This window comes from Salvelinus sp. IW2-2015, unplaced genomic scaffold (assembly GCF_002910315.2).
Source record: "Salvelinus sp. IW2-2015 unplaced genomic scaffold, ASM291031v2 Un_scaffold933, whole genome shotgun sequence".
Classification (NCBI taxonomy): Eukaryota; Metazoa; Chordata; class Actinopteri; order Salmoniformes; family Salmonidae; genus Salvelinus; species Salvelinus sp. IW2-2015.
The window spans coordinates 249,941-276,213 of NW_019942655.1; the positions used below are offsets into that span (position 1 = coordinate 249,941).

The 26,273-nt window shown below is 44.5% G+C and overlaps 3 protein-coding genes across 3 annotated transcripts in view; all 3 read left to right on the forward strand.

Moving 5' to 3' along the window:
* On the forward strand, positions 1 to 10,761 carry LOC112069218 (NACHT domain- and WD repeat-containing protein 1). The gene is made up of 12 exons (XM_024136509.1): positions 1 to 298; positions 379 to 578; positions 752 to 1,173; positions 1,706 to 1,860; positions 2,012 to 2,229; positions 6,151 to 6,290; positions 6,465 to 6,575; positions 6,790 to 6,951; positions 7,171 to 7,294; positions 7,564 to 7,767; positions 9,049 to 9,396; positions 10,231 to 10,761. Exons 1-12 carry the CDS (start codon positions 271 to 273, stop codon positions 10,759 to 10,761), a joined length of 2,643 nt encoding a protein of 880 aa, XP_023992277.1. The 5' UTR covers positions 1 to 270.
* Positions 10,240 to 26,273, forward strand: part of LOC112069219 (uncharacterized) — a 16,470-nt gene continuing 436 nt past the window's right edge. The window contains exons 1-11 of the mRNA XM_024136510.2: positions 10,240 to 11,043; positions 11,209 to 11,337; positions 11,439 to 11,773; positions 11,902 to 12,035; positions 20,332 to 20,460; positions 21,215 to 21,462; positions 21,817 to 21,982; positions 22,383 to 22,584; positions 23,459 to 23,589; positions 24,612 to 24,743; positions 24,832 to 24,986. Of these exons, the coding sequence (XP_023992278.2) occupies positions 10,821 to 11,043; positions 11,209 to 11,337; positions 11,439 to 11,773; positions 11,902 to 12,035; positions 20,332 to 20,460; positions 21,215 to 21,462; positions 21,817 to 21,982; positions 22,383 to 22,584; positions 23,459 to 23,589; positions 24,612 to 24,735 (1,821 nt within the window). The 5' untranslated portion in view covers positions 10,240 to 10,820 and the 3' untranslated portion in view covers positions 24,736 to 24,743; positions 24,832 to 24,986. The remainder of the gene's footprint in view (positions 11,044 to 11,208; positions 11,338 to 11,438; positions 11,774 to 11,901; positions 12,036 to 20,331; positions 20,461 to 21,214; positions 21,463 to 21,816; positions 21,983 to 22,382; positions 22,585 to 23,458; positions 23,590 to 24,611; positions 24,744 to 24,831; positions 24,987 to 26,273) is intronic.
* LOC139024065 (uncharacterized) overlaps positions 24,840 to 26,273 on the forward strand; it is a 3,572-nt gene continuing 2,138 nt past the window's right edge. The window contains exon 1 of the mRNA XM_070438454.1: positions 24,840 to 24,961. Within this exon, the coding sequence (XP_070294555.1) occupies positions 24,840 to 24,961 (122 nt within the window). The remainder of the gene's footprint in view (positions 24,962 to 26,273) is intronic.

Below are 26,273 nucleotides of genomic sequence, written 5' to 3' on the forward strand. Positions count from 1 at the left end.
GCTTTCAAAGCGTTACCAGATGGAGGACTCGATGACACGGAGGATGCTGCTCCTCAAAACCTGCTGCAGAGTTTGGTGGCACTGGAAGAAGAGGACCGTGTTTGTGTAAACCAGGATGTCACCTCATGGACTGAAAGTGTTCCCGAAATTGTCAAATGTCTATTGGCTGAATCTTCTAATGGTGTTGTCAAGACAACAGGAGGAGACCCTCATTCATTAGGTCTCACAGTTATAACAGATGACCTGGAACGTGCCAAGAAGAGGAGATTCATGATCTACATATGTGGTGGATATAAAGGTAAGCGTGCGAGCGCGAGCGTGAACGTGCTTGTCTCTGTATATGTATCAACCACAATCCCACCCCCCCCCCCCACACAGACACGGTGGCAGAGAGGAGTGCGTTGATGGAGACTGTGTTCCCTCGCCTGTACCTCTACTGCAAACAGAGGGGCTATGACTTCAGAATGGTGGACCTGCGCTGGGGCGTGGGAGACCCTGTGTCAGATAGACACGACACGGCAGAGCTGCATGTGGAGGCCCTCACACAGTGTCAGGAAACACTGGGGCCAAACTTCATAGTGAGATATCTCTCTAGTTTAATTTGTTTTTATTCAAATCATTTCTCTCCTCCTTTTTATCTTTTCACTGATCTCTTATCCAACATATCCTCCCACACGTTTACGACCCTTCTGCCAGTCACTAGCTAAACTCCTGGATTCATGAAGTTATTAATTAGTGTTTTATTTGCTAGTTGTTCCTTGGTCAGAAGTACGAGGTCCAGACCCTGCCCAGCACTATCTCCAGAGAGGTGTTTGAGGCCATCGTGAACGTGGTGGAGAAAGACAGACAGAAGATGTCCAAGAGAAAACACCCCAAGATGGACGACGTCATCAGTGATTCCAAGTCTAATATCGCCACAGGAAGTGACACGTGCAGCTTTGTTCCAGAACACAACAACGATCATGATTCAGGCGATCCAGCTCCGAATTCTGTGTTAATGAGCGATGAGATTTCCGTATCCCGTAATTCCCTCTCTGATGCAGATGAGACGCGGATAAGTCCTGCGGCAACGAGGTGTTGGGCAGACTTCGACCGGGATCTGATCCTACTCCGGACGTGGTACAGACTAGATGAGAACTGTGATCCTCCTGTGTACCGCCTACTCCCTGTGAGGTAAGATATACAATTACACGGTTGCTCTTAATTGTTATGTCTGAGTTCAAAGTCTGAGAGAATGTCACAAGTTTGGCCATGACACATTGATGTCAACTTTTATTTGTATTTTGTAAAGCACTTTTTTGCTTTTTTGTGAGGTTGTTGCATAGTATGCTACTTGTTTTGTTTTAGGGATTGTTGAAATGACCATCACAAGGACCACTAGTATAGTTTCTTATTTGAAGCTTGTGTAACTTGCTAAACTAGTTACCAACAATCATTGGCAATCCAAACCCAACTGGCATATGAAATGCTTTGTTTGGTTTCCATGGCTCTTGTTTGTATTGTTATGAAAATGATTGTTTGAGGATAGTTAAAATTAGCCAGACTAACCGTAAGGAAATTGAGCTCTCACAGTACAACAACCATCCCTCTCAGCTTTTTTCCATTCCATTCACAAGTGTCTTAAATCCCTTCACTATATTGGATTGAAGTTAGGTCTCCTTAGTCAATCATCTTGAAATGACCTAGTTCCTGTATGTGTTGGTAGCACCCAACAGCCTGACTTCCTGAGTAGAGATGGCCAGCGTAGGAGGCAGGCGAGGAAGGCGTGGCAAGCTACATGCTTGCACCTGTGGGGGGTGCTACAGAGGAGTGGGACAGAGGCTCTGGGGGAGGAGGGGACATCTCACCTCCTCAGGACAGGTTTGTACGGGTGTGTATGGGGGGGGTAGTTATTATTGTCATCATTATTGTCTTTTCACCTTAGTAGTGGAACAGGTTATTTCCCTCTTCCAGTAGTGTACAGGAAGTAGTCTACATTGCGTTTAGCCTTGTCGGTTTGCTCCCCACCCAGTTCTAGACTGGGAGGTAGAGCAGGGCCTCCAGTCACTAGGAGCCGAGGCCCCTCCAGAGGAACACTGCCACTGCTATAAGAGGGTCATCCCTGACCTCCACTACAGCCTGAGGAACGAACACGCCGCCCACTACATCGACCTGCTGAAAGGTCGCCCGCAGGTCAACCACACCCTGAAAGCAGCACACCAGGGCTTCATGGATCGCGTTCACAAAAAGGTGTGTGTGTGTGTGTGTGTGTGTGTGTGTGTGTGTGTGTGTGTGCGTGTGGTGTGTGTGTGTGTGTAGTGTGTGTGTGTGTGTGTGTGTGTGTGAGAGCATAAAGGAGAGAGCATGATACAAAGACAAAATTCATTTTGTTCCATACTTTCACAGAGTAACACTGCTCATCGATATCTACATTGTTCCATACTTTCACAGAGTAACACTGCTCATCGATATCTTCGTTGTTCCATACTTTCACAGAGTAACACTGCTCATCGATATCTACATTGCGGTCGGTTCCGTTTAAGATGAAGGAGGATGATAATTGTTTTTATGAGCATGGCCTTATTTATATGTTTTATTTTATTTATTTCTCCTTTATTTAACCAGGTAGGACAGTTGAGAACAAGTTCTCATTTACAACTGCGACCTGGTCAAGATAAAGCAAAGCAGTGCGACACAAACAACACAGAGTTACACATGGGATAAACAAGCGTACAGTCAATAACACAATAGAAAAATCTATATACAGTGTGTGCAAATGTAGTAAGATTAGGGAGGTAAGGCAATAAATAGGCCATAGTGGCGAAATAATTACAATTTAGCAATTAAACACTGGAATGATAGATGTACAGAATATGAATGTGCAAGTAGAGATACTGGGGTGCAAAGGAGCAAAAAAATAAAAATAAAAATGGGGATGAGGTAGTTGGGTGGGTGGGCTATTTACAGATGGGCTGTGTACAGGTGCAATGATCAGTAAGCTGCTCTGACAGCTGATGCTTAAAGTTAGTGAGGGAGATATAAGTCTCCAGCTTCAGTGATTTTTGCAATTCGTTCCAGTCATTGGCAGCAGAAAATTGGAAGGAAAGGCGGTCAAAGGAGGAGTTGGCTTTGGGGATGAACAGTGAAATATACCTGCTGGAGCGCGTGCTACGGGTGGGTGCTGCTATGGTGACCAGTGAGCTGAGATAAGGCGGGGCTTTACCTACCAAAGATGACCTGGAGCCAGTGGGTTTGGCGACGATTATGAAGCGATGGCCAGCCAACGAGAGCATACAGGTCACAGTGGTGGGTAGTATATGGGGCTTTGGTGACAAAACGGATGGCACTGTGATAGACTACATCCAATTTGCAGAGTAGAGTGTTGGAGGCTATTTTGTAAATGACATTGCCGAAGTCAAGGATTGGTATCATAGTCAATTTTATGAGGGTATGTTTGGCAGCATGAGTGAAGGATGCTTTGTTGCGAAATAGGAAGCTGATTCTAGATTTCATTTTGGATTGGAGATGATTAACGTGAGTCTGGAAGGAGAGTTCACAGTCTAACCAGACACCTAGGTATTTGTAGTTGTCCACATATATAAGTCAGAACCGTCCAGAGTAGTGATGCTAGACGGGCGGGTGGGTTCGGGCAGCGATCGGTTGAAGAGCATGCATTTAGTTTTACTTGCATTTAAGAGCAGTTGGAGGCCACGGAAGGAGTGTTATATGGCATTGAAGCTCGTTTGGAGGTTTGTGAACACAGTGTCCAAAGAAGGGCCAGAAGTATACAGAATGGTGTCGTCTGCGTAGAGGTGGATCAGAGAATCACCAACAGCAAGAGCGACATCATTGATGTATACAGAGAAAAGAGTCGGCCCGAGAATTGAACCCTTAGAGACGGCCAGAGGTCCGGACAACAGGCCCTCTGATTTGACACACTGAACTCTGTCTGAGAAGTAGTTGGTGAACCAGGCGAGGCAGTCATTTGAGAAACCAAGGCTGTTGAGTCTGCCAATAAAAATGTGGTGATTGACAGAGTCGAAAGCCTTGTCCAGGTCGATGAATACGGCTGCACAGTATTGTCTATTATCGATGGCGGTTATGATATCATTTAGCACCTTAAGCGTGGCTGAGGTTGCACCCATGACCAGCTCAGAAACCAGATTGCATAGTGGAGAAGGTACGGTTTGATTCGAAATGGTCGGTGATCTGTTTGTTAACTTGGCTTTCAAAGACTTTAGAAAGGCAGGGTAGGATAGGTATAGGTCAGTAACAGTTTGGGTCTAGAGTGTCTCCCCCTTTTGACGAGGGGGATGACAGCGGCAGCTTCCCAATCTTCAGGGATCTCAGATGATACGAGAGGTTGAACAGACTGGTAATAGGGGTTGTAACAATTGCGGCGGATAATTTTAGAAAGTGAGGGTCCTGATTTTCTAGCCCGGCTGATTTGTAGGCGTCCAGATTTTTCAGCTCTTTCAGAACATTAGCTATCTGGATTTGGGTGAAAGAGAAATGGTGGAGGTTTGGGCAAGTTGCTGTGGGGGGTGCAGAGCTGTTGACCGGGGTAGGGGTAGCCAGGTGGAAAGCATGGCCAGCCGTAGAGAAATGCTTATTGAAATTCTCGATTATCGTAGATTTATCGGTGGTGACAGTGTTTCCTAGCCTCAGTGCAGTGGGCAGCTGGGAGGAGGTGCTCTTGTTCTCCGTGGACTTTACAGTGTCACAAAACTTTTTGGAGTTTGTGCTACAGGATGCAAAATTCTATTACAGCATATTGGATGATTGTCATTCATATTCCATTCACCCAGTTCAATGTTACATCAACAGGTTTAGGCTACTACATGATACTTGAATTTGTCTTATACCCATCATGAGGTTGTTACAACCTAGCCTACAAATTAGTTTACACCATAGGTGCACAGCTCAGGTCGAGAGAAACATTTGAGTAATCAAGGAGGCCGACAGTGACACATTTAATACTGCCTTGCACACAGTCGCCTGCTTCTAGCTGACCTAGTGTGTAATCATTAGTCCAACAGTTGCAAACAAGAGTTTATAGTTGGACAAATTCAGGTACGTTTATCCCCACTTCGTTACGTTTGCTTCTGTTTAAGAAACGTTTTTCAACATAATCGGCGAAATGAATACACCCCTGATTACATGCTAAACACACTTCACTTTCATAGCAGCCACATACAAACCGCATGATCACTTTGCTCGTTGTATTCCTTCTCGCATTTACACGCTCTCCTCCCCTCAACTTTTCCCTTCGCTTGTGGACTTCAGTGCACAACACATCAGCTGTCTGTGACCAGGCTAGAAAAAAAACTTTCCAAGCCAAACCGCTACACACAGCCTCTAGAACTAACGCGTTAGTAAACCCGGTACAATCACGCAGTACATTGTACAGTCAGCAAACAGTTTAGCAGTTACACCGGCATGCCCCAGTGGCAATAAATTAATAGAAACCAAAAGCTTACCTTGACTTGGAAGAGTTCCAGTATTGGATAACCATAGCCTGTTAGCTAACATAGCATCCTTCTCTGTTTGAGCCTGGTGTTTGCATAGGCTAAACTAGCTAGCTACATTCGCTCGCTAAGTAAGTGAAAGTGAGCTATAGCTAGCTCTCTCTTGATCTCTCTCTCCCTCTCTTGCTTCTTATTCATTTTTGAAGAAATCATTTGTTCAAAACTGTTCAACTATTTACCAAATGTTATGCACTGCAGTGCTAGCTAGCTGTAGCTTATGCTTTCAGTACTAGATTCATTCTCTGATCCTTTGATTGGGTGGACAGCATGTCAGTTCAGGCTGTAAGAGCTCTGATAGGTTAGAGGACGTCCTCCTGAAGTTGTCATAATTACTGTGAAAGTCTATGGAAAGAGGCGAGAACCATGAACCTCCTAGGTTTTGTACTGAAGCCAATGTACCCAGAGGAGGACGGAAGCTAGCTGTCCTCCAGCTACACCATGGTGCTACTGTAGACTTGTATAGCAAAACAGTGTGTTTTAATCAATTATTTGGTGATGTGAATTTACTTAGTATAGTTTTATCTAAAAACCACAACTTTGAAAATGTTTCACAATTTTTATTTTATTCACTGAGGAAGATGGTTCTCCCCTTCCTCCTTCGAGGCGCCTCCACTGACACATTGCCCTTTCTTTCCTCAAAAAGTTGCGCCACACCAACATCTATGAGCGTAACGTGGACTGGGGAAGGAAGGGCCTGAACCCCAAACATAACCGATCCCAACAGTTCTACACAGAACACATCTCCTCTCACTTCCAGAGGACTGTCATCAACTCTCTGAACAAGTGAGAGACAAATAAATACATGCATAACACATGTAATAAAGTATATTGGAACTATATGACATGTTTATCACATGGTTACACGTATATCTGTCATTATGTTGGCCCTCAAAGATTATTGCGTAACAGTTAACTGATGGCATAAATGTTGAGTCGAGCTGTCCCCCCGTACTCCAGAGTCATGAAGGGGAACAAAGTCAAAGGCTCCTTTGACGTCAGACGGAGAGAAGCATCTAGAATGAGGATACAGGAGGAGATCCATCGCCATGTTAACCATGGACGCACTCTGTAAGTCTCCGGTTTGGTTTTCTTCAATTTAGAATGGCCACCTGCATGCTTCTAAGTTGCCTGGTTTCAGATACTGTATGTTTGTGCCAACTCCTATGGTCAATTTGTCATGCCAAATATTGCACCGTTACGAGCTGGCAAGAGAGCGCAAACAGATCTCAAACCAGGCTAGCTTCAAAGTGGTTTGATATCATCATGACTAGTCTCTCTCCAGGGAAAATCACCATGTGTTGAGAGATGGCTTCCTGGGTGAGATGAGGAGGGCTGTGGAGGAAGGGTCTTCTCTCAGACCTATCCTCCTACTGGGTCCCCCTGGCTGGGGCAAGAGCACCACCATGGCCAGACTGGCACACCTCGCTCCCTCCTGGATTACTGGGTGAGGGGTGGCATCAATGGGAAATGTTTGTAAAAATGTTAAGGTATTATGCACTTATTTCAGTTTAAGAATACGATATGATCCTAAGTCAAGAATTGAAGCGCTCTCTAAAATCCATACTGCTTGGTGTGATAAGCAAACCATACTATTCCTGTGACCGAGTGTATATGAAGGACTCTGTAGTGCTCACAAACTGGACTTGCATGTTCTCCCTCTCAGAGCTGTGAAGGTGCTGGTGTGTTTCGTGGGCCTGACGGGGGAGAGCAGGAATGTGCGCCTGGTTCTCCAGCACCTGTGTGTTCAGCTGGCTGAGAACTACAGCCACCACACTGATCTCTCTGAGGTAGCTACCTCTGACATATACGTATCTATCATCTTATTCCAAACAATGCAATTCCCATATAGAAGAGTACGAATGCTGTCTTGATAGAATAGATGAGAAGGTAAAATGCTCATATTAGTCAGCTGTAAAGGGATACTTCACCCCGAAACCACATTTTTGTCATTTTATACCACAAAAGTTATGTCCATACCAAAAATAGGTACAAACATGAAAACACATTGAATACAAACATTAAATGACCAATATCATTCTGTGTCCATTCAACCCAGGGTCTCCCTCAGTTGGTGAATGAGTTCCACTCCCTGCTGGGTCAGGTGAGAGCGGACAGCCCCGTAATCCTTGTGCTGGACGGGATAGATGCTCTCTCTGAGGAGCACGGAGCAGACGTCTCCTGGCTGTGTACACCTCTCCCCCCAAACGTCCACCTCGTCCTGTCTGCCACCACAGACTCGGCCTGCGCCCACACCCTGCAGGTCAGGACAGGTTGACAAAGATACTGTACAACAGTGTTTATCCTACCATTACTTAGGCTGCCCACCTTATCTCTTGTCACATTCTAATTGGGAGGAACACTGCTGTACAGGTGTGCAGTTACTGTGGCAACGGTCATTAAAAGGTTTCAAATACAATTCTGATAAAATGCAACAGTTGGACAATGGATGAAGATACTCCAAATATTTAGAATTGTTTAAATTCATCATTTATTTCACATAAACATTGTATTGGCATGGACAAATAATGGCAAAATTCAGGCATTTTGGTGGGAATTCAGATATTCAATTTATTGTAAAATGTCACATTTATTTTCTTATAAAGCACTCGTGTGTGTATATATACTATTTTTGCATATCAGGTATTTTTTTTAAATACTAGGAAAAAGGATCTGTGCCTCATCTTCACTGGGTGTATTTGCATAAATGAATACATTAACATAAAGGGGTGGAACAGAGCTTCAACCACCAAACACTTCCTTTGTCTAGGGCCTATCTGTAATCATAAACTGCGCTGTCTAGACTGCCTCATTAATGATTCATTACTGTACTTGTCACGTTCTCTTGCATAATTCAACAAGTGTGTCAAGAGAAGAATACCCACGCAATTTAAAATAGATTACACCTACAGTATATGTACATACTTTACATTGTTTGTGAGATCAGACATAATATCACTATAATCTGAGTGTTCCTTTGTGGGAAAAAATGCTTTTATTTTAGTGCATCTAATTTGTAAACATTTCAACTGTATTAAAAAACTTTTTTTAATTGCAAAAAAAAATCAACACCCACCTAAATAAAGATATCTTTCTTCTATTTCTTGTGATGTAAGTATCGAGATGTTAAATCCCAGACCAAGCGTTAGTTTTCTCATAGATGCAACGGAAAACTATTGTATTCCATTGAGTCCATTTCGGGCCATAACCGGGGTGTGTTTGATTGGTCAATACAAACGTTTCCGTGGTCGTTACATTAATGGGAAAAAACGAATGGCACAAGCAAGAGTGGGAAGAGTCGCCAGAGTAAAATGAAAGCAATCAATCCAGCGAGATTTAAGTGACAACTGGATTTTGCACCCCTCAAATACAGGAAGTAGATGGTTGAAAAGGAGAGCTCCTCAGATGGGTGGGGCCTGCGTGTTGCTAAGTTACTGTATGTGAGACAACCTGACAGAACATGTACCGTGAATGGTACCTATCTAAAACCCTCTGTCATTATGCTAGTATCAAACTGATTATGAAATTCTCCTTCCCTATCCAGAAGTCAGCCCAGCCCACTGTCCTGTCCCTACCACCCCTCAGTCCTGATGACATCACTAAGGCTCTAAAACATCAACTCCAGACTGACCACCGCAGGCTCCAGGACTGGCAGTGGCAGCTTCTCCTCCAGGCCTGCCTTTCCTGTCCCTCCCCTCTCTACCTGGAGGCTGTCTATGCTGAGTCCGTCCTCTGGAGCTCCTTCTCCCCCCAGGGCAGCCTAGGCCTCCCACCCGACCTGGAAGGGCTCTACGTAGGCCTGCTGGCTTGCTTGGAGAGGGTCCACGGGGAGCAGCTGGTGGGACGGGCAGCCGCGGTTATATCACTCTCCAGAGGGGGCGTCACGGAAGAGGTGGGTGAAACACATTGGTAGTGAAGGAGAATGTAAAGAGCTGTGAGCACATGGAATAACAACAGAAATAGAGAGCCAGACCAATCACACAGCTGGACATTGTCTTGAATTGTACCTCAAGTACTGGGATTTGAATTTCAAATCGAAAAATTATCTTGAGAAAAATCAAGCTATTCTATTCTACATATATTATTATTATTGTTGTTGTTATAATTGCTATTGTTATTGATATTATTATAGTTTATTATTGTTATTATTATTGTTGTTATTATTATTTTTGTTATTATTATTTTTGTTGTTATAATTGCTATTGTTATTGATATTATTGTTGTTATTATTATAGGTACTATTATTATTGTTATTATAATTGCTATAGTTATTATTATAGTTATTATTGTTGTTATTATTGTTGTTATAATTGCTATTGTTATAGTTATTATTATTTTTATAGTTATTATTATTGTTAGTATTATTATTTTTGATATTATAATTGTTATTATTATTATAGTTTTATTGTTATTATTATTTTTGATATTATAATTGTTATATTATTATTGATAGTATTATGGTTATTATTTATTATTATTTTTTATAGTTATTAATATGTGTTATTATTGTAATTATGAGTGTTGTTATTATTATAGTTATTATTATTGTAGGTTTTATTATAGTTATTATTATAGTTATTATTATTGTAGGTTTTATTATTGTTATTATTATTGTAGGTTTTATTATTGTTATTATTATTGTAGGTTTTATTATTATTATAGTTGTTGTTGTTATTATTGTTTTTGTTGTTGTTATTATTATAGTTATTATTATTATGATCATTAGGAGCTACTGGACCTGCTGGGGAGAGATGGGAAGGTTCTGCAGGAAGTATCGCTCTCCCATTCATCCTCCACTTCCTCCTCCAGCCTTCCCAGGGTGCCGTGCGTGCTGTGGGCGCGGCTGAGACGAGACCTTGGGAGTCACCTGACGGAGGCGGAGACAGACGGGACGTGGGTCTACCGCTGGACCCACTCCGAGCTGGGTAGGGTGTGTGTGAAACGATACCTCGAAACGGACGATTCCCGCATGGTTCTACACGCAAACTACGCAGACTACTTCCGGGGTACGGATAGCCAACACAGGAACATATTTCAGCCGCTGGCGTGGACACTGGAGGAGGACTCGACAAAAAGTTATGTGTTTAACCTCAGAAAGCTCCACGGCCTGCCCTACCACCTGGTTCGGTCAGGCCAGATACTGGCCTTCCTGTCTGAGTGTGTGTTTAACTATGAGTTCCTGCTGCACAAGGCCTGGGGTCTGTCTGTGCTCCATGTACAAGAGGACCTGAAGGGCGTCGTGCTGCCAGAGAAGTAGGTTCTCTGTTTGATGCTTCTTTTGAGTTGCTGTTTGATTCTGTATGTTTGAGATAAGTGATGTGTGTCCTCTCTCTCTTTGTTCCGCTCTACTCTCACATTTCATTCCCCTCACTGCGTCCGTCCGTCCGTCCGTCCGTCAGGGAGTTGGTAGATATGGAGGTGTTGGCTGCTACTCTGGAGCTCTCCAGGACCGTGCTGCTCCAGGACCCCTGCCAGCTAGCCTCCCAGGTTATGGGCCGTCTGGGACAGATAGTTGCTGAAGACCTCCCCGTGGCTCCAGGTACACTTCACCTCCCTTACAATTGTCACTGATGGATAAAGTGGCTCAACGTCTCAAATGGATGGGTTTGAAGTACCTCCAACACAATAAAAAAAAATAAAAAGCTTCGATACGAGGTTCCAGCTGTATGGCCTGCTCTCTGTTAGTGTTTTGTGTTCATACCAGGTGACCCACAGAAGTTTAGCTACCTGCATGCCCTGCTGGCCCAGTGTGCCCGTTCCTCTCTGCCAGTCCTGGTGCCCTCCTACAGCTTTCTGGTGCCCCCAGGAGAGATCCCACACACCCTGCTGGCAGGTAAATAACTATCACAAACAGTAAGACATGGTTGTTAGGTTATCCTATGCCATTCTAGGTAAATGGCATGATGAATGCCTTTTCCTCTGGCTCTGCTCCAGGCCACACGTCCATAGTAACGGCCCTGACCAGGGGACAGGGGGGTCTGGTGGCAGCCACCTGCGATGGGGACGGCACCCTGAAGGTGTGGGACCTGGAGCTGGGGCGCGCCGTGAGGACTCTGGAGGGGGTGGGGGGCATGGTGGGAGACTCCCTCACACTCTGTCTGGAGGACAGGGTACTGGTGGTTCGCATGGGACAGAGTCTGCAGGTCAGAGAGGTGGATTCTGGGAAAGTGATCTACTCCGAGAGTGACTCTTTGGACGTTCCTGTGGTAACCACCGCCTGTGACGGACAGCTGCTGGTAGCCTTCTATGATGGAAGTCACCTGGTGAAGGTATTGCAATAGTCCAATATATTATCACATCAGCATAAGCAACATAAACGCTAATTGTTTATGTTCAGGGCCTTGACATCGGATATTTGTTACCGTGGTGATTGATTGACCTCTCTGTAACCTCTCAGGTGTTCGACCTGGTCTCGTCCTGCTCTCTACTGTGCTGTGTCAACATTACCCTGGACTGTGACCCCATCCATAAAGACCATTCCGTACTGGTCTCCCACAACTCCATCAAAGACTATGTGCTTTTCGCCTACAGGTCAGAGTTTAGTCCTTGATTCAGATCCCTGATAGTCTGTGACAACAGCTAGTCTGTCTGTGACAACAGCTAGTCTGTCCGTGACAACAGCTAGTCTGTCTGTGACAACAGCTAGTCTGTCTGTGACAACAGCTAGTCTGTCTGTGACAACAGCTAGTCTGTCTGTGACAACAGCTAGTCTGTAACTGGTCCACACAAAAAACTAAACACTTAACAAACCAATTATACACATAGGGAGATTCAAGGACATTGAGATTCAGTGTTTTACACTCAACCTTGAATATTGAAGAAAAAAAATCCATGGTCGATAGAGTAAACAATATTTCGTTTTTTCCCCCACATTATTCATGATATTTTGTTTGCTTTCGGTCTTTCTTATTCGTTTTTGTTTCTTTTGCTTTGGGGCTAATGGTGATTGTCTCTTAGTGCCATAGAGTAATAATCAATTAGTGACAGGTGTCACTTCTCCTGGTCTGGCTCTTAAATAATATCACGTGTCCTCATTGTTAACACGCTGTGAAATCAGGCGAGCGTAGTACCTTGACAGATTTCACGGCTGCGGTTTGAAAAGACCGTTGAATTATTCAGACAGACTACTTCTCAGGTGCCTATTAAAATGTAATCCGGTATGTTAGAGAACCTTTTCACACATAAGCCCCTGTCGAATAGACCGATAACGTTGGACATCAGGATATGTGTACATGACACATGAAACAATACATTTTCCAGGCAGTGTTAAATCTTAATCTTATTTCATATGACTTGATTAAATGGGAGGATGGAGGAGGATGTCGTGGATAATGTGATTGGCTGGTGGAATCCATCCTCTCACACCTGAGTGGTGTAGATGTAAAAGGAATGACAAATTGGGTCGTTGAGGTAGTTAGTAATACAAGCTGTCTGTGGATGGTTACAGTATAATAAATTGGGCTTCGGTTTCTGGTGATTACCATCTACATAGCCTGCTGCACTGCTGCTTGGATTCCACCTGGCGACCTGTTCACCGTCTGCCCTGGCCTGTCCCCCCCCCCCGGGCTTTTGCTCGCCTCCAGCACACATGCACTGCTGGGGCGAGTGACTCTGAACATACTATTTGCTAGCCCCAAGTCGTTATATACAGATGAAGTCGGAAGTTTACATACACCTTAGCCAAATACATTTAAATTCAGTTTTTCACAATTCCTGACATTTAATCCAAGTAAATATTCCCTGTTTTAGGTCAGTTAGGATCACCACTATATTTTAAGAATGTGAAATGTCAGAATAATAGTAGAGAGAATGATTTATTTCAGCTATTATTTCTTTCATCGCATTCCCAGTGGGTCAGAGGTTGCCTTTAAATTGTTTAGCTTGGGTCAAACGTTTCGGGTAGCCTTCCACAAACTTCCCACAATAAGTTGGGTTAATTTTGGTCCATTCCTTCTGACAGAGCTGGTGTAACAGTCAGGTATGTAGGCCTCCTTGCTCGCACACACTTTTTCAGTTCTGCCCACAAATTTTCTATAGGATTGAGGTCAGGGCTTTGTGATGGCCACTCGAATACCTTGACTTTGTTGTCCTTAAGTCATTTTGTCACAACTTTGGAAATATGCTTGGGGTCCTTGGCCATTTGGAAGGCCCATTTGCGACCAAGCTTTAACTTCCTGACTGATGTCTTGAGATGTTGCTTCAATATATCCACATAATTTTCCTGCCTCATGATGCCATCTATTTTGTGAAGTGCACCAGTCCCTCCTGCAGCAAAGCACCCCCACAACATGATGCTGCCACCCCCGTGCTTCATGGTTGGGATGGTGTTCTTCGGCATGCAAGCATCCCCCTTTTTCCTCCAAACATAACGATGGTCATTATGGCAAAACAGCTCTATTTTTGTTTCATCAGACCAGAGGACATTTCTCCAAAAAGTACAATCTTTGTCCCCATGTGCAGTTGCAAACCGTAGTCTGTCTTTTTTATGGCAGTTTTGGAGCATTGGCTTCTTCCTTGCTGAGCGGCCTTTCAGGTTATGTCGATATAGGACTCATTTTGCTGTGGATATAGATACTTTTGTACCTGCTTCCTCCAGCATCTTCACAAGGTCCTTTGCTGTTGTGGGATTGATTTGCACTTTTCGCACCAAAGTACATTCATCACTAGGAGACAGAACGCGTCTCCTTCCTGAGCGGTATGACGGCTGCGTGGTTCCATGGTGTTTATACTTGCATACTATTGTTTGTACAGATGAACGTGGTACCTTCAGGCATTTGGAAATTGCTCCCAAGGGTGAACCTGACTTGTGGAGGTCTACAATATTTTTAATGAGGTTTTGGCTGATTTCTTTTGATTTTCCCATGATGTCAAGCAAAGAGGCACTGAGTTTGAAGGTAGGCCTTGAAATACATCCACAGGGACACCTTGTGTCATGCACAAAGTAAATGTCCTAACTGACTTGCCAAAACTATAGTTTGTTAACAAGACATTTGTGGAGTGGTTGAAAAACGAGTTTTAATGACTCCAACCTAAGTGTATGTAAACTTCCGACTTCAACTGTATTTTTTTTCTTGTTCATTTTGCTATTTGCCTCATGACTCCTTCATGCTTTGTTGACGACGAACTTTCTTTACCCAACCGTGGGACAGACTATGTTTGTTCCCACACTCAGGACTCTGACTCTCTATTGGTTACACAGACTTGTGGCCTCCCGTAATATTCTAACCACCTCTCGACGGCTTTGTATTCATGTTACCTGATGAAATGGCTGTACAATATGATCTTGTTTCCATCTGACGCACATTCAAATGTCATAAATCAGCACTGCAGAGCTCTCCCTGTCCTCTGCCGTGCCCTGATTGTATTACTGTTGATGATATCTGGAAATGTGCATGTACACCCTGGCCCATCCTCTGTTGCTAGCCCCAATTCTGACTTGTGCTGTTATATCTTCCCTGATTTCTGCTCCCGTAAAAGCCTGGGTTTTCTGCACGTTAACACTAGAAACGTATTACCTAAAATGGATCAATTAAAAGTGTGGGTTCATGTTAGAGGGTTCATCCCACCTTCCACATCTCCAGACTCATAACCTGTGGTATCCTGTCCTCTGGTTCCGGTTCACATCTCCAGACTCTCCAGACTCAAACCTGTGGTATCCTTGTCCTCTGCGTTCCGTTCACATCTCCAGACTCTCCAGACTCAAACCTGTGGTATCCTGTCCTCTGGTTCCGGTTCACATCTCCAGACTCTCCAGACTCAAACCTGGGTATCCTGTCCTCTAGGTTCCGGTTCACATCTCCAGACTCTCCAGACTCAAACCTGTGGTATCCTGTCCTCTGGTTCCGGTTCACATCTCCAGACTCTCCAGACTCAAACCTGTGGTATCCTGTCCTCTGCTTCCGGTTCACATCTCCAGACTCTCCAGACTTCATCCCATCTTCCACATCTCCAGACTCAAACCTGTGGTATCCAGTCCTCTGGTTCCGGCCACTCGGCCTCCACCTCCGCCTCGCATGATAGCGCGACAGCCAGCCTATACGGTGCGACGCGTCAGATCCGGCGGGGGTCTCAGTATCTCGTGGACTGGGAGGGTTACGGTCCTGAGAAACGGTCCTGGGTTCCGGTCCGGGGTCCATTTTGGAACGTCGGGAGCTGTTCCTTGAGGGGGTAGGGGGGTCCTGTCACAGGTTAGAGGTCATCATGGAGTGTTATACCTGAGGGTGCCACTGGAGGGCACCCTTATGTTTCTAGTGTACAGGTGAGCCTGATTGGGATTATTGGGTTCACCTGGTTTAGGGCTATTTAGGTTCCTCTATGGGACTGGGCCGGTTGCTCAGGTCTCTAGTCTTGTTTTGTGTTGTACTCATGTGCACTTGCTTTGTTGGTTTTCCTGTGAATACTTCAGTAAACATTCTGGATTTGCTCTCACCTCTGCCTGCTGTGTTTCTCTGCGCCTGGGTCCGAGTTCGTAGTAGAGTTATTGTCACAGTTCACAGCTCCAATCCAGATGTGTTGGTCATTACTGAGACATGGTTAAGGAAGAGTGTTTTGAATACTGATGTTATCCTTTCTGGTAATAACCTTTTTCGGGCAAGACAGATCTTCCAAGAGTGGGGGAGTGGCAATCTTTACCAAGGATCACCTTCAGTGCTCGAGTTGTCTCCACCAAGTCTGTCACCAAACAATTTGATTTGCTGGTTTTAAGTATTACACTTTCAAATAGCTCTTTGTTGACTGTTGCTGGGTGCTAACGACCACCATCAGCACCGGCCTTTAGCCTACCTGCCCTAAGCTCTCTCCTGGCCCCCTATACCAAGTCTGAATTTGTCCTGCTCGGTGACCTAAACTGTGACATGCTTAAACCACCTGACCAAGTCCTAAAGCAATGGGACTCCCTAAATCTTTATCAGATTATTACCAATCCCACAAGGTATGACTCCAAACACCCAGAAAAGGCTACTCTTCTTGATGTTATCCTCACAAATAATCCTGATAGGTATCAGTCTGGTGTTTTCTGTAATGGCCTTAGTGAGCATTGTTTTATAGCCTGTGTTTGTAATGGCTGCTCAGTGAAATGATCTGTCCTGATTTGTCATATTCACTTGCTAAAAAACTAAGAAATGAGCAAGCCTTCCTTCATGAACTGGCCTCTGTAAAATGGTATAGAATCAGCTTGGACCTTTTTTGATATTTTCAGTGGTATTGTTAACAAACACGCCCCCGTAAAGAAAATGAGAATAAAACCAGGTTCAGCCCCTGGTTTGACTGTGATCTTGCAAAGTTACTCCACCTCAAGACTTTCATTTGGAGAAAGGCTCGGCATGCGCATACTCAGGCTGACTGGCTCTTGTTTAGGCAAATGAGAAATAAGTGCACTCAGGCTATCCGGAAGGCCAAAGTTAGTTACTTTAAGGAGCAGTTCTCTCTCTGTCTGTCTAACCCCAAGAAGTTCTGGAAAATGGTTAAAGACCTGGAGAATAAACCCTCACAGCTGCCTATGTCCCTTAAAGTTTTTGATATGGTTGTTACTGACAAGAAGCACATGGCTGAGCTCTTTAATCACCACTTCATTAAGTCAGGATTCCTATTTGACTCAGCCATGCCTCCTTGCCCGTCCAACATTTCCTCATCTCCCACCCCTTCTAATGCGACTGTCACCGATGCTTCTCCCTCTTTTTCCCTTGTCCCGCTACAAAGTTTCTCCCTGCAGGCAGCCACTGAGTCCAAGGTGCTAAAGGAGCCCTTGAAACTTGACCCCCAAAAAAACATCTGGGTCAGATGGTTTTGATCCTTTCATCTTTAAGGTTGCTGCCCCTATCATCGCCAAGCCTATTTCTGACCTTTATAACCTGTCTTTCCTCTCTGGGGAGGTTCCCTTTGCTTGGAAGGCAGCCACGGTTCGTCCTTTATTTAAAGGGGGAGATCAAGCTGATCCTAACTGTTATAGGTCTATTTCTATTTTGCCCTGTTTATCCAAAGTGTTGCAAAAACTTGTCAATAATCAACTGACTGGCTTTCTTGATGTCTATAGTATTCTCTCTGGTATGCAATCTGGTTTCCGCTCAGGTTATGGATGTGTCACTGTAACCTTAAAGGTCCTCAATGATGTCACCATTGCCCTTGATTCTAAGCAATGTTGTGCTGTTATTTTTATTGACTTGGCCAAACCATTCCATTCTTGTGGGCCGGCTAAGGAGTATTGGTGTCTCTGAGGGGTCTTTGGCCTGGTTTGCTAATTACCTCTCTCAAAGAGTGCAGTGTATAAAGTCAGAACATCTGCTGTCTCATCCACTGCCTGTCACCAAGGGAGTCCCCTAAGGCTCAATCCTAGGCCCCACACTCTTCTCAATTTACATCAACAACATAGCTCAGGCAGTAGGAAGCTCTCATCCATTTATATGCAAATGATACAGTCTTATGCTCAGCTGGCCCCTCCCCGGATTTTGTGTTAAATGCTCTACAACAAAGCTTTCTTTGTGTCCAACAAGCTTTCTCTACCCTTAACCTTGTTCCGAACACATCCAAAACAAAGGTCATGTGGTTTGGTAAGAAGAATGGCCCTCTCCCCACAGGTGTGATTACTACCTCTGAGGGTTTAGAGCTTGAGGTAGTCACCTCATACAAGTACTTGGGAGTATGGCTAGACGGTACACTGTCCTTCTCTCAGCACATATCAAAGCTGCAGGCTAATGTAAAATCTAGACTTGGTTTCCTCTATCGTAATTGCTCCTCTTTCACCCCAGCTGCCAAACTAACCCTGATTCAGATGACCATCCTACCCATGCTAGATTACGGAGACATCATTTATAGATCAGCAGGTAAGGGTGCTCTCGAGCGGCTAGATGTTCATTACCATTCTGATATCAGATTTGCCACCAATGCTCCTTATAGGACACATCACTGCACTCTATACTCCTCTGTAATCTGGTCATCTCTGTATACCCGTCGCAAGACCCACTGGTTGATGCTTATTTATAAAACCCTCTTAGGCCTCACTCCCCCTTATCTGGGAAATCTACTGCAGCCCTCATCCTCCACATACAACACCCGTTCTGCCAGTCACATTCTGTTAAAGGTCCCCAAAGCACACACATCCCTGGGTCGCTCGTCTTTTCAGTTCGCTGCAGCTAGCGACTGGAACGAGCTGCAACAGACACTCAAAGACTCAATCATGGACAATCTTACTGACAGTTGTGGCTGCTTTGTGTGATGTATTGTTGTCTCTACCTTCTTGCCCTTTGCGCTGTTGTCTGTGCCCAATAATGTTTGTACCATGTTTTGTGCTGCTACCATGTTGTTGTCATGTTGATACCATGCTGTGTTGTCATGTGTTGCTGCCTTGCTATGTTGTTGTCTTAGGTTTCTCTTTATGTAGTGTTGTGTTGTCTCTCTTGTCGTGATGTGTGTTTTGTCCTATATTTATATGTTATATTTATATGTTATATATTCCCTGTCCCTGCATGAGGTTTTTTGCCTTTCGGTAGGCCGTCATTGTAAATAAGAATATGTTCTTACTGACTTGCCTAGTTAAATAAAATAAATATATGAAAGGTTGCTGTATCAGGGAAAGAGTTTGACAGCTGTGTGTGCAGACCACATTTAAATTAGTGCTTCCAGATATTATTTTAGAAATACTGTCAGTGGATTGTATTTTAAATAAATACAAAATTCTTACAAATGTATGTATTTCAATATAGGAATTTGAGTACTTGAGAATACATTAAGACCATTCAGAGGTCCATATGTAGTCATGACTAACTCTACAAAGCTACCGCTGTGTTCTCACAGGACTGGCATTGTTAGGAAAAATAGCTAACAATAGCACATTTAAAAAATAGCACATTTTTTTAAATACAGTGAAACCTCAAATAAACCCTGTTACTGTGTTTACAACCGTACAGCCCTTTGAAGTGGAGACGTGGCCAGTATCTGGAAAGCTTTATAAGGTCTGTTGGCTCTTTGAGTTAGGTGCTGGGTCTGGCTGGGTCTGGCTGAGTCTGGGTCTGGCTGGGTCTGGCTGAGTAGCCAAGGCAGTGTGTTGATGGACCTTTAATAGTCTGTGGGTTCCTCTGTGTTTTCTCACTCGCTTTTTCTGGCTTCTCTCCCTTTCTCTTTCTGTGTGTGTGCATGTGTGTGCGTCTCGCGTTCTCTCTCTCTGTCTCTCTCTCTCTCTCTCTCTGTCTCTGTCTCTGTCTCTCTGTCTCTGTCTCTGTCTCTGTCTCTCTCAATTCAATTCAAGGGGCTTTATTGGCATGGGAAACATGTGTTAACATTGCCAAAGCAAGTGAGGTAGATATTATACAAAAGTGAAATAAACAATACAAATTAACAGTAAACATTACACATACAGAAGTTTCAAAACAAKAAAGRCATTACAAATGTYATATTATATATATACAGTGTTGTAACAATGTACAAATGGTTAAAGCACACAAGTTAAAATAAATAAGCATAAATATGGGTTGTATTTACAATGGTGTTTGTTCTTCACTGGTTGCCCTTTTCTTGTGGCAACAGGTCACAAATCTTGCTGCTGTGATGGCACACTGTAGAATTTCTCCCAGTAGATATGGGAGTTTATCAAAATTGGATTTGTTTTCAAATTCTTTGTGGATCTGTGTAATCTGAGGGAAATATGTCTCTCTAATATGGTCATACATTGGGCAGAAGGTTAGGAAGTGCAGCTCAGTTTCCACCTCATTTTATGGGCAGTGTGCACATAGCCTGTCTTCTCTTGAGAGCCATGTCTGCCTACGGCGGCCTTTCTCAATAGCAAGGCTATGCTCACTGAGTCTGTACATAGTCTCTCTCTCTCTCTGTCTCTCAGGTCTGGAGGTCAGGCAGCAGTGCTTAGTGCCAGAGGAGGGGCTGTGTTGTCTGTCCTCAGAGCCCAGCATGGTGCTGCCTCCATACAAGCAGTGGAGATGACCAATCAGTACCTACTGCTCTTCTGCAGGTATCTGTTTTATATATTTAGAATGGTGTGGGCGTGCCCGCAGAATGGTGTGGGCGTACCCGCAGAATGGTGTGGGCGTACCCGCAGAATGGTGTGGGCGTACCCCAAAAGCAGAATGGTGTGGGCGTACCACAAAAGCAGAATGGTGTGGGCGTACCACAAAAGCAGAATGGTGTGGGCGTACCCCAAAAGCAGAATGGTGTGGGCGTACCCCAAAAGCAGAATGGTGTGGGTGTATTCCCGGTCATTAAAAATATTCATAGGAGTAGACAGCTGATTGGCCAGCTCAGGCAATGAGCCAACATGTTATGTCATGAGGAAATAGCAACCCTTTTTTTTAAACGGTCTGCTTGAGATACAAGATTGAGGTGCTTTTTTTCCTCTAATTTATGGTTTGGCCACAAATACGAGTAGGCCTATAGGTATGAGTTAACAGAATATCAACTTTTAAAATTAAGATTTTCACTGTACAGTTACTTTAAGTGCAAGTATGCATCCCCTTCATTAACCATAACCCTATGTTATGCATTACAACACAGAATGCATAGCTCGTAAGGCATTATAGACATGTGTGTATAATGCCTTATGAACAGAGTAGTCATACGTGCTTCTGAAAAGTCTATTATGGCATCATAATCATATTAGATGTTTTATTAGAGAAACAGACCATTGCTATTCATAGTGCACCTGCCTATGTTTATGCCTCCCTCCTCCCTAATCCCTCCCTCCCTAATCCCTCCCTAATCCCTCCCAGGTACCCTTACAAGCGGGACAGTGAGATCATTCATATTGAGCTGTACAGCACAGCCAGTTTCAAGTACCAGCGCTCCATCCTGGGCTGCAGCCAGGACTACATCTCCCAGGTCACCGTCAACCGGATGGGGACGCACGCAGTGGCCTTCTGTCCCTCCCCCCGCACCGGCATCACTCAGGTCGTGACATGGAACCTGGAGACAGAGGACCACAAACACATCGCCCGCTTCCCCGGGATACTGACTGCAGGTTAGTAAGAGCGGTTAGGTGGAGACTTACAGGCATTGGTTGCTCTCTTGGTTGACTGATTGGAAATCGGTTAGAATGTGGTGGAGTCGGAGACTGTTCAGAAAAGGCTTCAAGTTCATCCTGCATTATCTTGCAGTGTTTGTGTCTAACGGTGGAGAGACTCCTGTGGATTCATAAAGAAAAGCCCAGAGAATAAACATACGACCATTTAATTCACATGACATGACCTATCAATGAACTCCGAGACTAACATTGACCGATACAAAACCGTTTTTACTTTTGATGCTAAATTGACATGGAGTTTCGTTCAGGAAAACCATTTCCTATTGGTCCTCTCCCCTCCGCTGTCTATAGGTGTGTGCTTGGAACTGCGGTTCTGTGTGGGGGTGTGCAGTGGGGAGAGGTACCCAAGGCTGTGGGACCTGTCCTCCAGGGTCAACGACCAGACCCTCACCTACAATGTCCACAAGGTGAAGAGGGACGGCACAGAAGAGGTCATTCTCATGGGGAAACACCCACGGTAGGTATCTATCAGCAATCTACTATTTACCCTACTATTATCTCAATAATATTAGGATTAGTATTCTCTGTACTATTTGCTGTATTGTTTAAATAGTACTGATAGTAGTATTTTAAATATTCAGACGTTATTGGTTTCTTTTACGAACTCATCTCAATAGGCTACATTGCTATCCTCCTCTCCTCTCCTTCATATTCACTGTTCTATTTACACAGCATAGTTGAGAAGTGTACATACCCACTGGGGATTTGCTCCTCCTGCCCAGCTCTTTCACATCATTGCCAGTTGAAGGAGATGAGACAAGGAGGAAGGAAGCCGCTTTAGATTATTGAGATGCACCCTCATGCATCTGCTTTTGATGTCTTGCTCTTTCCTGTGTCTCATCTCCCTCTGGTGACAGCTACGCGGTGTGTAGGTCCATACGGCCTGGCACGGTACGGGTCTGGAACCTGGCCAGATCAAGGTTCACAGGTCGACCTGTCAGAGTGGAGCACGGTCTCTATGGCAACACCGACGTGGCCTTGGCCCACGACCTGAAGCTGTACATCCTGACAGACAGAGGGACGGCCACCTTCACAGACACCCCCTCACCCATATTCCAGGTCCCCAGCTTCCCTACTTCATGTATCAGTTAGCCTGGTATCCAAACAGGAATCCACTCTGATCTACGCTGTTCTTTCACTTCACGGTTACACTTGAAGTCACCTCATTAGTTGACAGTAGCATACTTGTAGTGACATATGTGCTCTGCATGTGACTGCTTATAGCAGATAGCGTGTGGTTTTATTTGGCCCCCAAGATTTCTGAGCAAAAAAAATATACACTGCTCAAAAAAATAAAGGGAACACTTAAACAACACAATGTAACTCCAAGTCAATCACACTTCTGTGAAATCAAACTGTCCACTTAGGAAGCAACACTGATTGACAATAAATTGCACATGCTGTTGTGCAAATGGAATAGACAAAAGGTGGAAATTATAGGCAATTAGCAAGACACCCCCAATAAAGGAGTGATTCTGCAGTGGTGACCACAGACCACTTCTCAGTTCCTATGCTTCCTGGCTGATGTTTGGTCACTTTTGAATGCTGGCGTTTTATTGTTTGTTGAACATTGCATGAAATAGACTAGGAATCAGCTCACAATTAATTATTTAATTTATGAAATCTGTTCCCAAGTATTCCCATGCATAAGAGAGAAACATGTGATCGTATACAAATGTAATCAAGATTTGGAATTATTATGTTTTAGTCAAACATTAAATCTGTTTGGGCTTCAATTTGCCGTCTACAAATGATTTGTTATTATGTTCCGGCCCTCGTCATCCGCTCAAGAAACAAATCGGCCCGCGGCTCAATCTAGTTGATGATACCTGGCCTATAGGTTCTAGCCCGGGTCTCCTACATGCAACAAAACTGTGTTAGCCCACTGAGCTAAAGCCTAGTCATTCATCTTCTGTTTCACTTGACACCATAGACTCTACTGGTCTATGACCTGATCAAGAGAAGCTACGTGAGGAGACAGTCAGGTCTCTACATCGTCCCCTGTCCCAAACACGAGTACAGGCTTCTGAAGGGACAGCTACTCCTGGGTTTGTCTGAGACGAGGTGAGAGCGATTCGGTTACTTCAAACAAGCACCCGCTAACTTAGTCCACTACCTGAAACACCACAACCCAAATGAAGTCCCTCTGAGCCAGTTACTCCAGATAAATAATACCTTCTAGCATCCTCATTGTCTCATAGCTTAACGTTGTTGTGTTCATTGTTGCCCCTAATACGTTTTGCCTCATTGTTGTGAACTGCTTTTGGGATGTGGAAGGCTAGAGCTTTTTCATTGTCCATACCCTGTTTTATTTGGACTGTTGGGAGTTCAGGGATCATGACCTGTTTCACTTGGACTGTTGGGAGTTACAGGGATCATAACCTGTTTTATTTGGACTGTTGGGAGTTACGGGATCATGACCTGTTTCACTTGGACTGTTGGGAGTTACAGGGCTCATGACCTTTTTCATTTGGACTGTTGGAGTTACAGGGATCATGACCTGTTTCATTTGGACTGTTGGGAGTTACAGGGATCATGACCTGTTTCACTTGGACTGTTGGGAGTTACAGGGCTCATGACCTGTTTCATTTGGACTGTTGGGAGTTACAGGGATCATGACCTGTTTCATTTGGACTGTTGGGAGTTCAGGGATCATGACCTTTCACTTGGACTGTTGGGAGGTACAGGGATCATGACCTGTTTCATTTGGACTGTTGGGAGGTACAGGGATCATGACCTGTTTCATTTTGACTGTTGGGAGTTACAGGGATCATGACCTGTTTCACTTGGACTGTTGGGAGGTACAGGGATCATGACCTGTTTCATTTGGACTGTTGGGAGGTACAGGGATCATGACCTGTTTCATTTGGACTGTTTGGATGTACAGGGATCATGACCTGTTTCATTTGGACTGTTGGGAGTTACAGGGATCATGACCTGTTTCACTTGGACTGTTGGGAGTTACAGGGATCATGACCTGTTTCATTTGGACTGTTGGGAGTTACAGGGATATGACCTCTTTCATTTGGACTGTTGGGAGGTACAGGGATCATGACCTGTTTCATTTGGACTGTTGGGAGTTACAGGAACCATCTGATTTTGTGGGACTGGAGTCTGGGTTTATCAAAGGAGGATGAAAGCAACCCACACAGATTCTCTCCTGTCCAGCAGCACCGTCAGAGACAGACAGTCCCAGATACCACCAAATGAGACCACAGGTAACAATACCAGAGACCATACCGAAAAAGTTGTGCACGGGGATCTAGCTAAGCTATTTGACTACTATTTGGTGACTATTTCCTCTAGCTCTAGTGATGCCCTGGGACAGACGGACAGAGAGCCACTCTGCTAAGTGTAGGAGGCTGGAGAAGGAGGATCAGAGGGAGGAGGAGGAGCAGCGCAGTCTAGACAGGGAGAAATACAACTCCATAGACCAGTACCTTCTCAGTGGGGACCAACAGGTAAAATGTGTGTGTGTGATGTGATGTACAGTGGGGAGAAGAAGTATTTGATACACTGCCAATTTTGCAGGTTTTCCTACTTACAAAGCATGTAGAAGTCTGTAATTTTATCACAGGTACACTTCAACTGTGAGAGACGGAATCTAAAACAAAAATCCAGAAAATCATATTGTATGATTTTTAAGTAATTAATTTGCATTTTATTGCATGACATAAGTATTTGATACATCAGAAAAGCAGAACTTAATATTTGGTACAGAAACCTTTGTTTGCAATTACAGAGATCATACGTTTCCTGTAGTTCTTGACCAGGTTTGCACACACTGCAGCAGGGATTTTGGCCCACTCCTCCATACAGACCTTCTCCAGATCCTTCAGGTTTCGGGGCTGTCGCTGGGCAATACTGACTTTCAGCTCCCTCCAAAGATTTTCTATTGGGTTCAGGTCTGGAGACTGGCTAGGCCACTCCAGGACCTTGAGATGCTTCTTACGAAGCCACTCCTTAGTTGCCCTGGCTGTGTTTTTCGGGTCGTTGTCATGCTGGAAGACCCAGCCACGACCCATCTTCAATGCCTTATGAGGGAAGGAGGTTTTGGCCAAGATCTCGCGTATACATGACCATCATCCTCCCTCAATACGGTGCAGTCGTCCTGTTCCCTTTACAGAAAAGCATCCCAAAGAATGATGTTTCCACCTCCATGCTTCACGGTTGGGATGTGTTTCTTGGGGTTGTACTCATCCTTCTTCTCCCTCCAACACGGCGAGTGGAGTTTAGACCAAAAATCTCTTATTTTTGTCTCATCAGACCACATGACCTTCTCCATTCCTCCTCTGGATCATCAGATGGTCATTGGCAAACTTCAGATGGCCTGGACATGCGCTGGCTTGAGCAGGGGGACCTTGCGTGCGCTGCAGGATTTTAATCCATGACGGCGTAGTGTGTTACTAATGGTTTTCTTTGAGCTGTGGTCCCAGCTCTTCAGGTCATTGACCAGGTCTCCGTGTAGTTCTGGGCTGATCGTCACCTTCCTCATGATCATTGATGCCCCACGAGGTGAGATCTTGCATGGAGCCCCAGACCGAGGGTGATTGACCGTCATCTTGAACTTCTTCCATTTTCTAATAATTGCGCAAACAGTTGTTGCCTTCTCACCAAGCTGCTTACCTATTGTCCTGTAGCCCATCCAGCCTTGTGCAGGTCTACAATTTTATCCCTGATGTCTTATAACTCTCTGGTCTTGGCCATTGTGGAGAGGTTGGAGTCTGTTTGATTGAGTGTGTGGACGG

Coding starts and splice junctions, on each gene's coding strand:
- LOC112069218 (XM_024136509.1), top strand. CDS start 271: ATGATCTACATATGTGGTGGATATAAAG. Junction 1,861..2,011: donor ATCTCACCTCCTCAGGACAG/GTTTGTACGGGT, acceptor CTCCCCACCCAG/TTCTAGACTGGGAGGTAGAG. Junction 6,291..6,464: donor GTCATCAACTCTCTGAACAA/GTGAGAGACAAA, acceptor CCCGTACTCCAG/AGTCATGAAGGGGAACAAAG.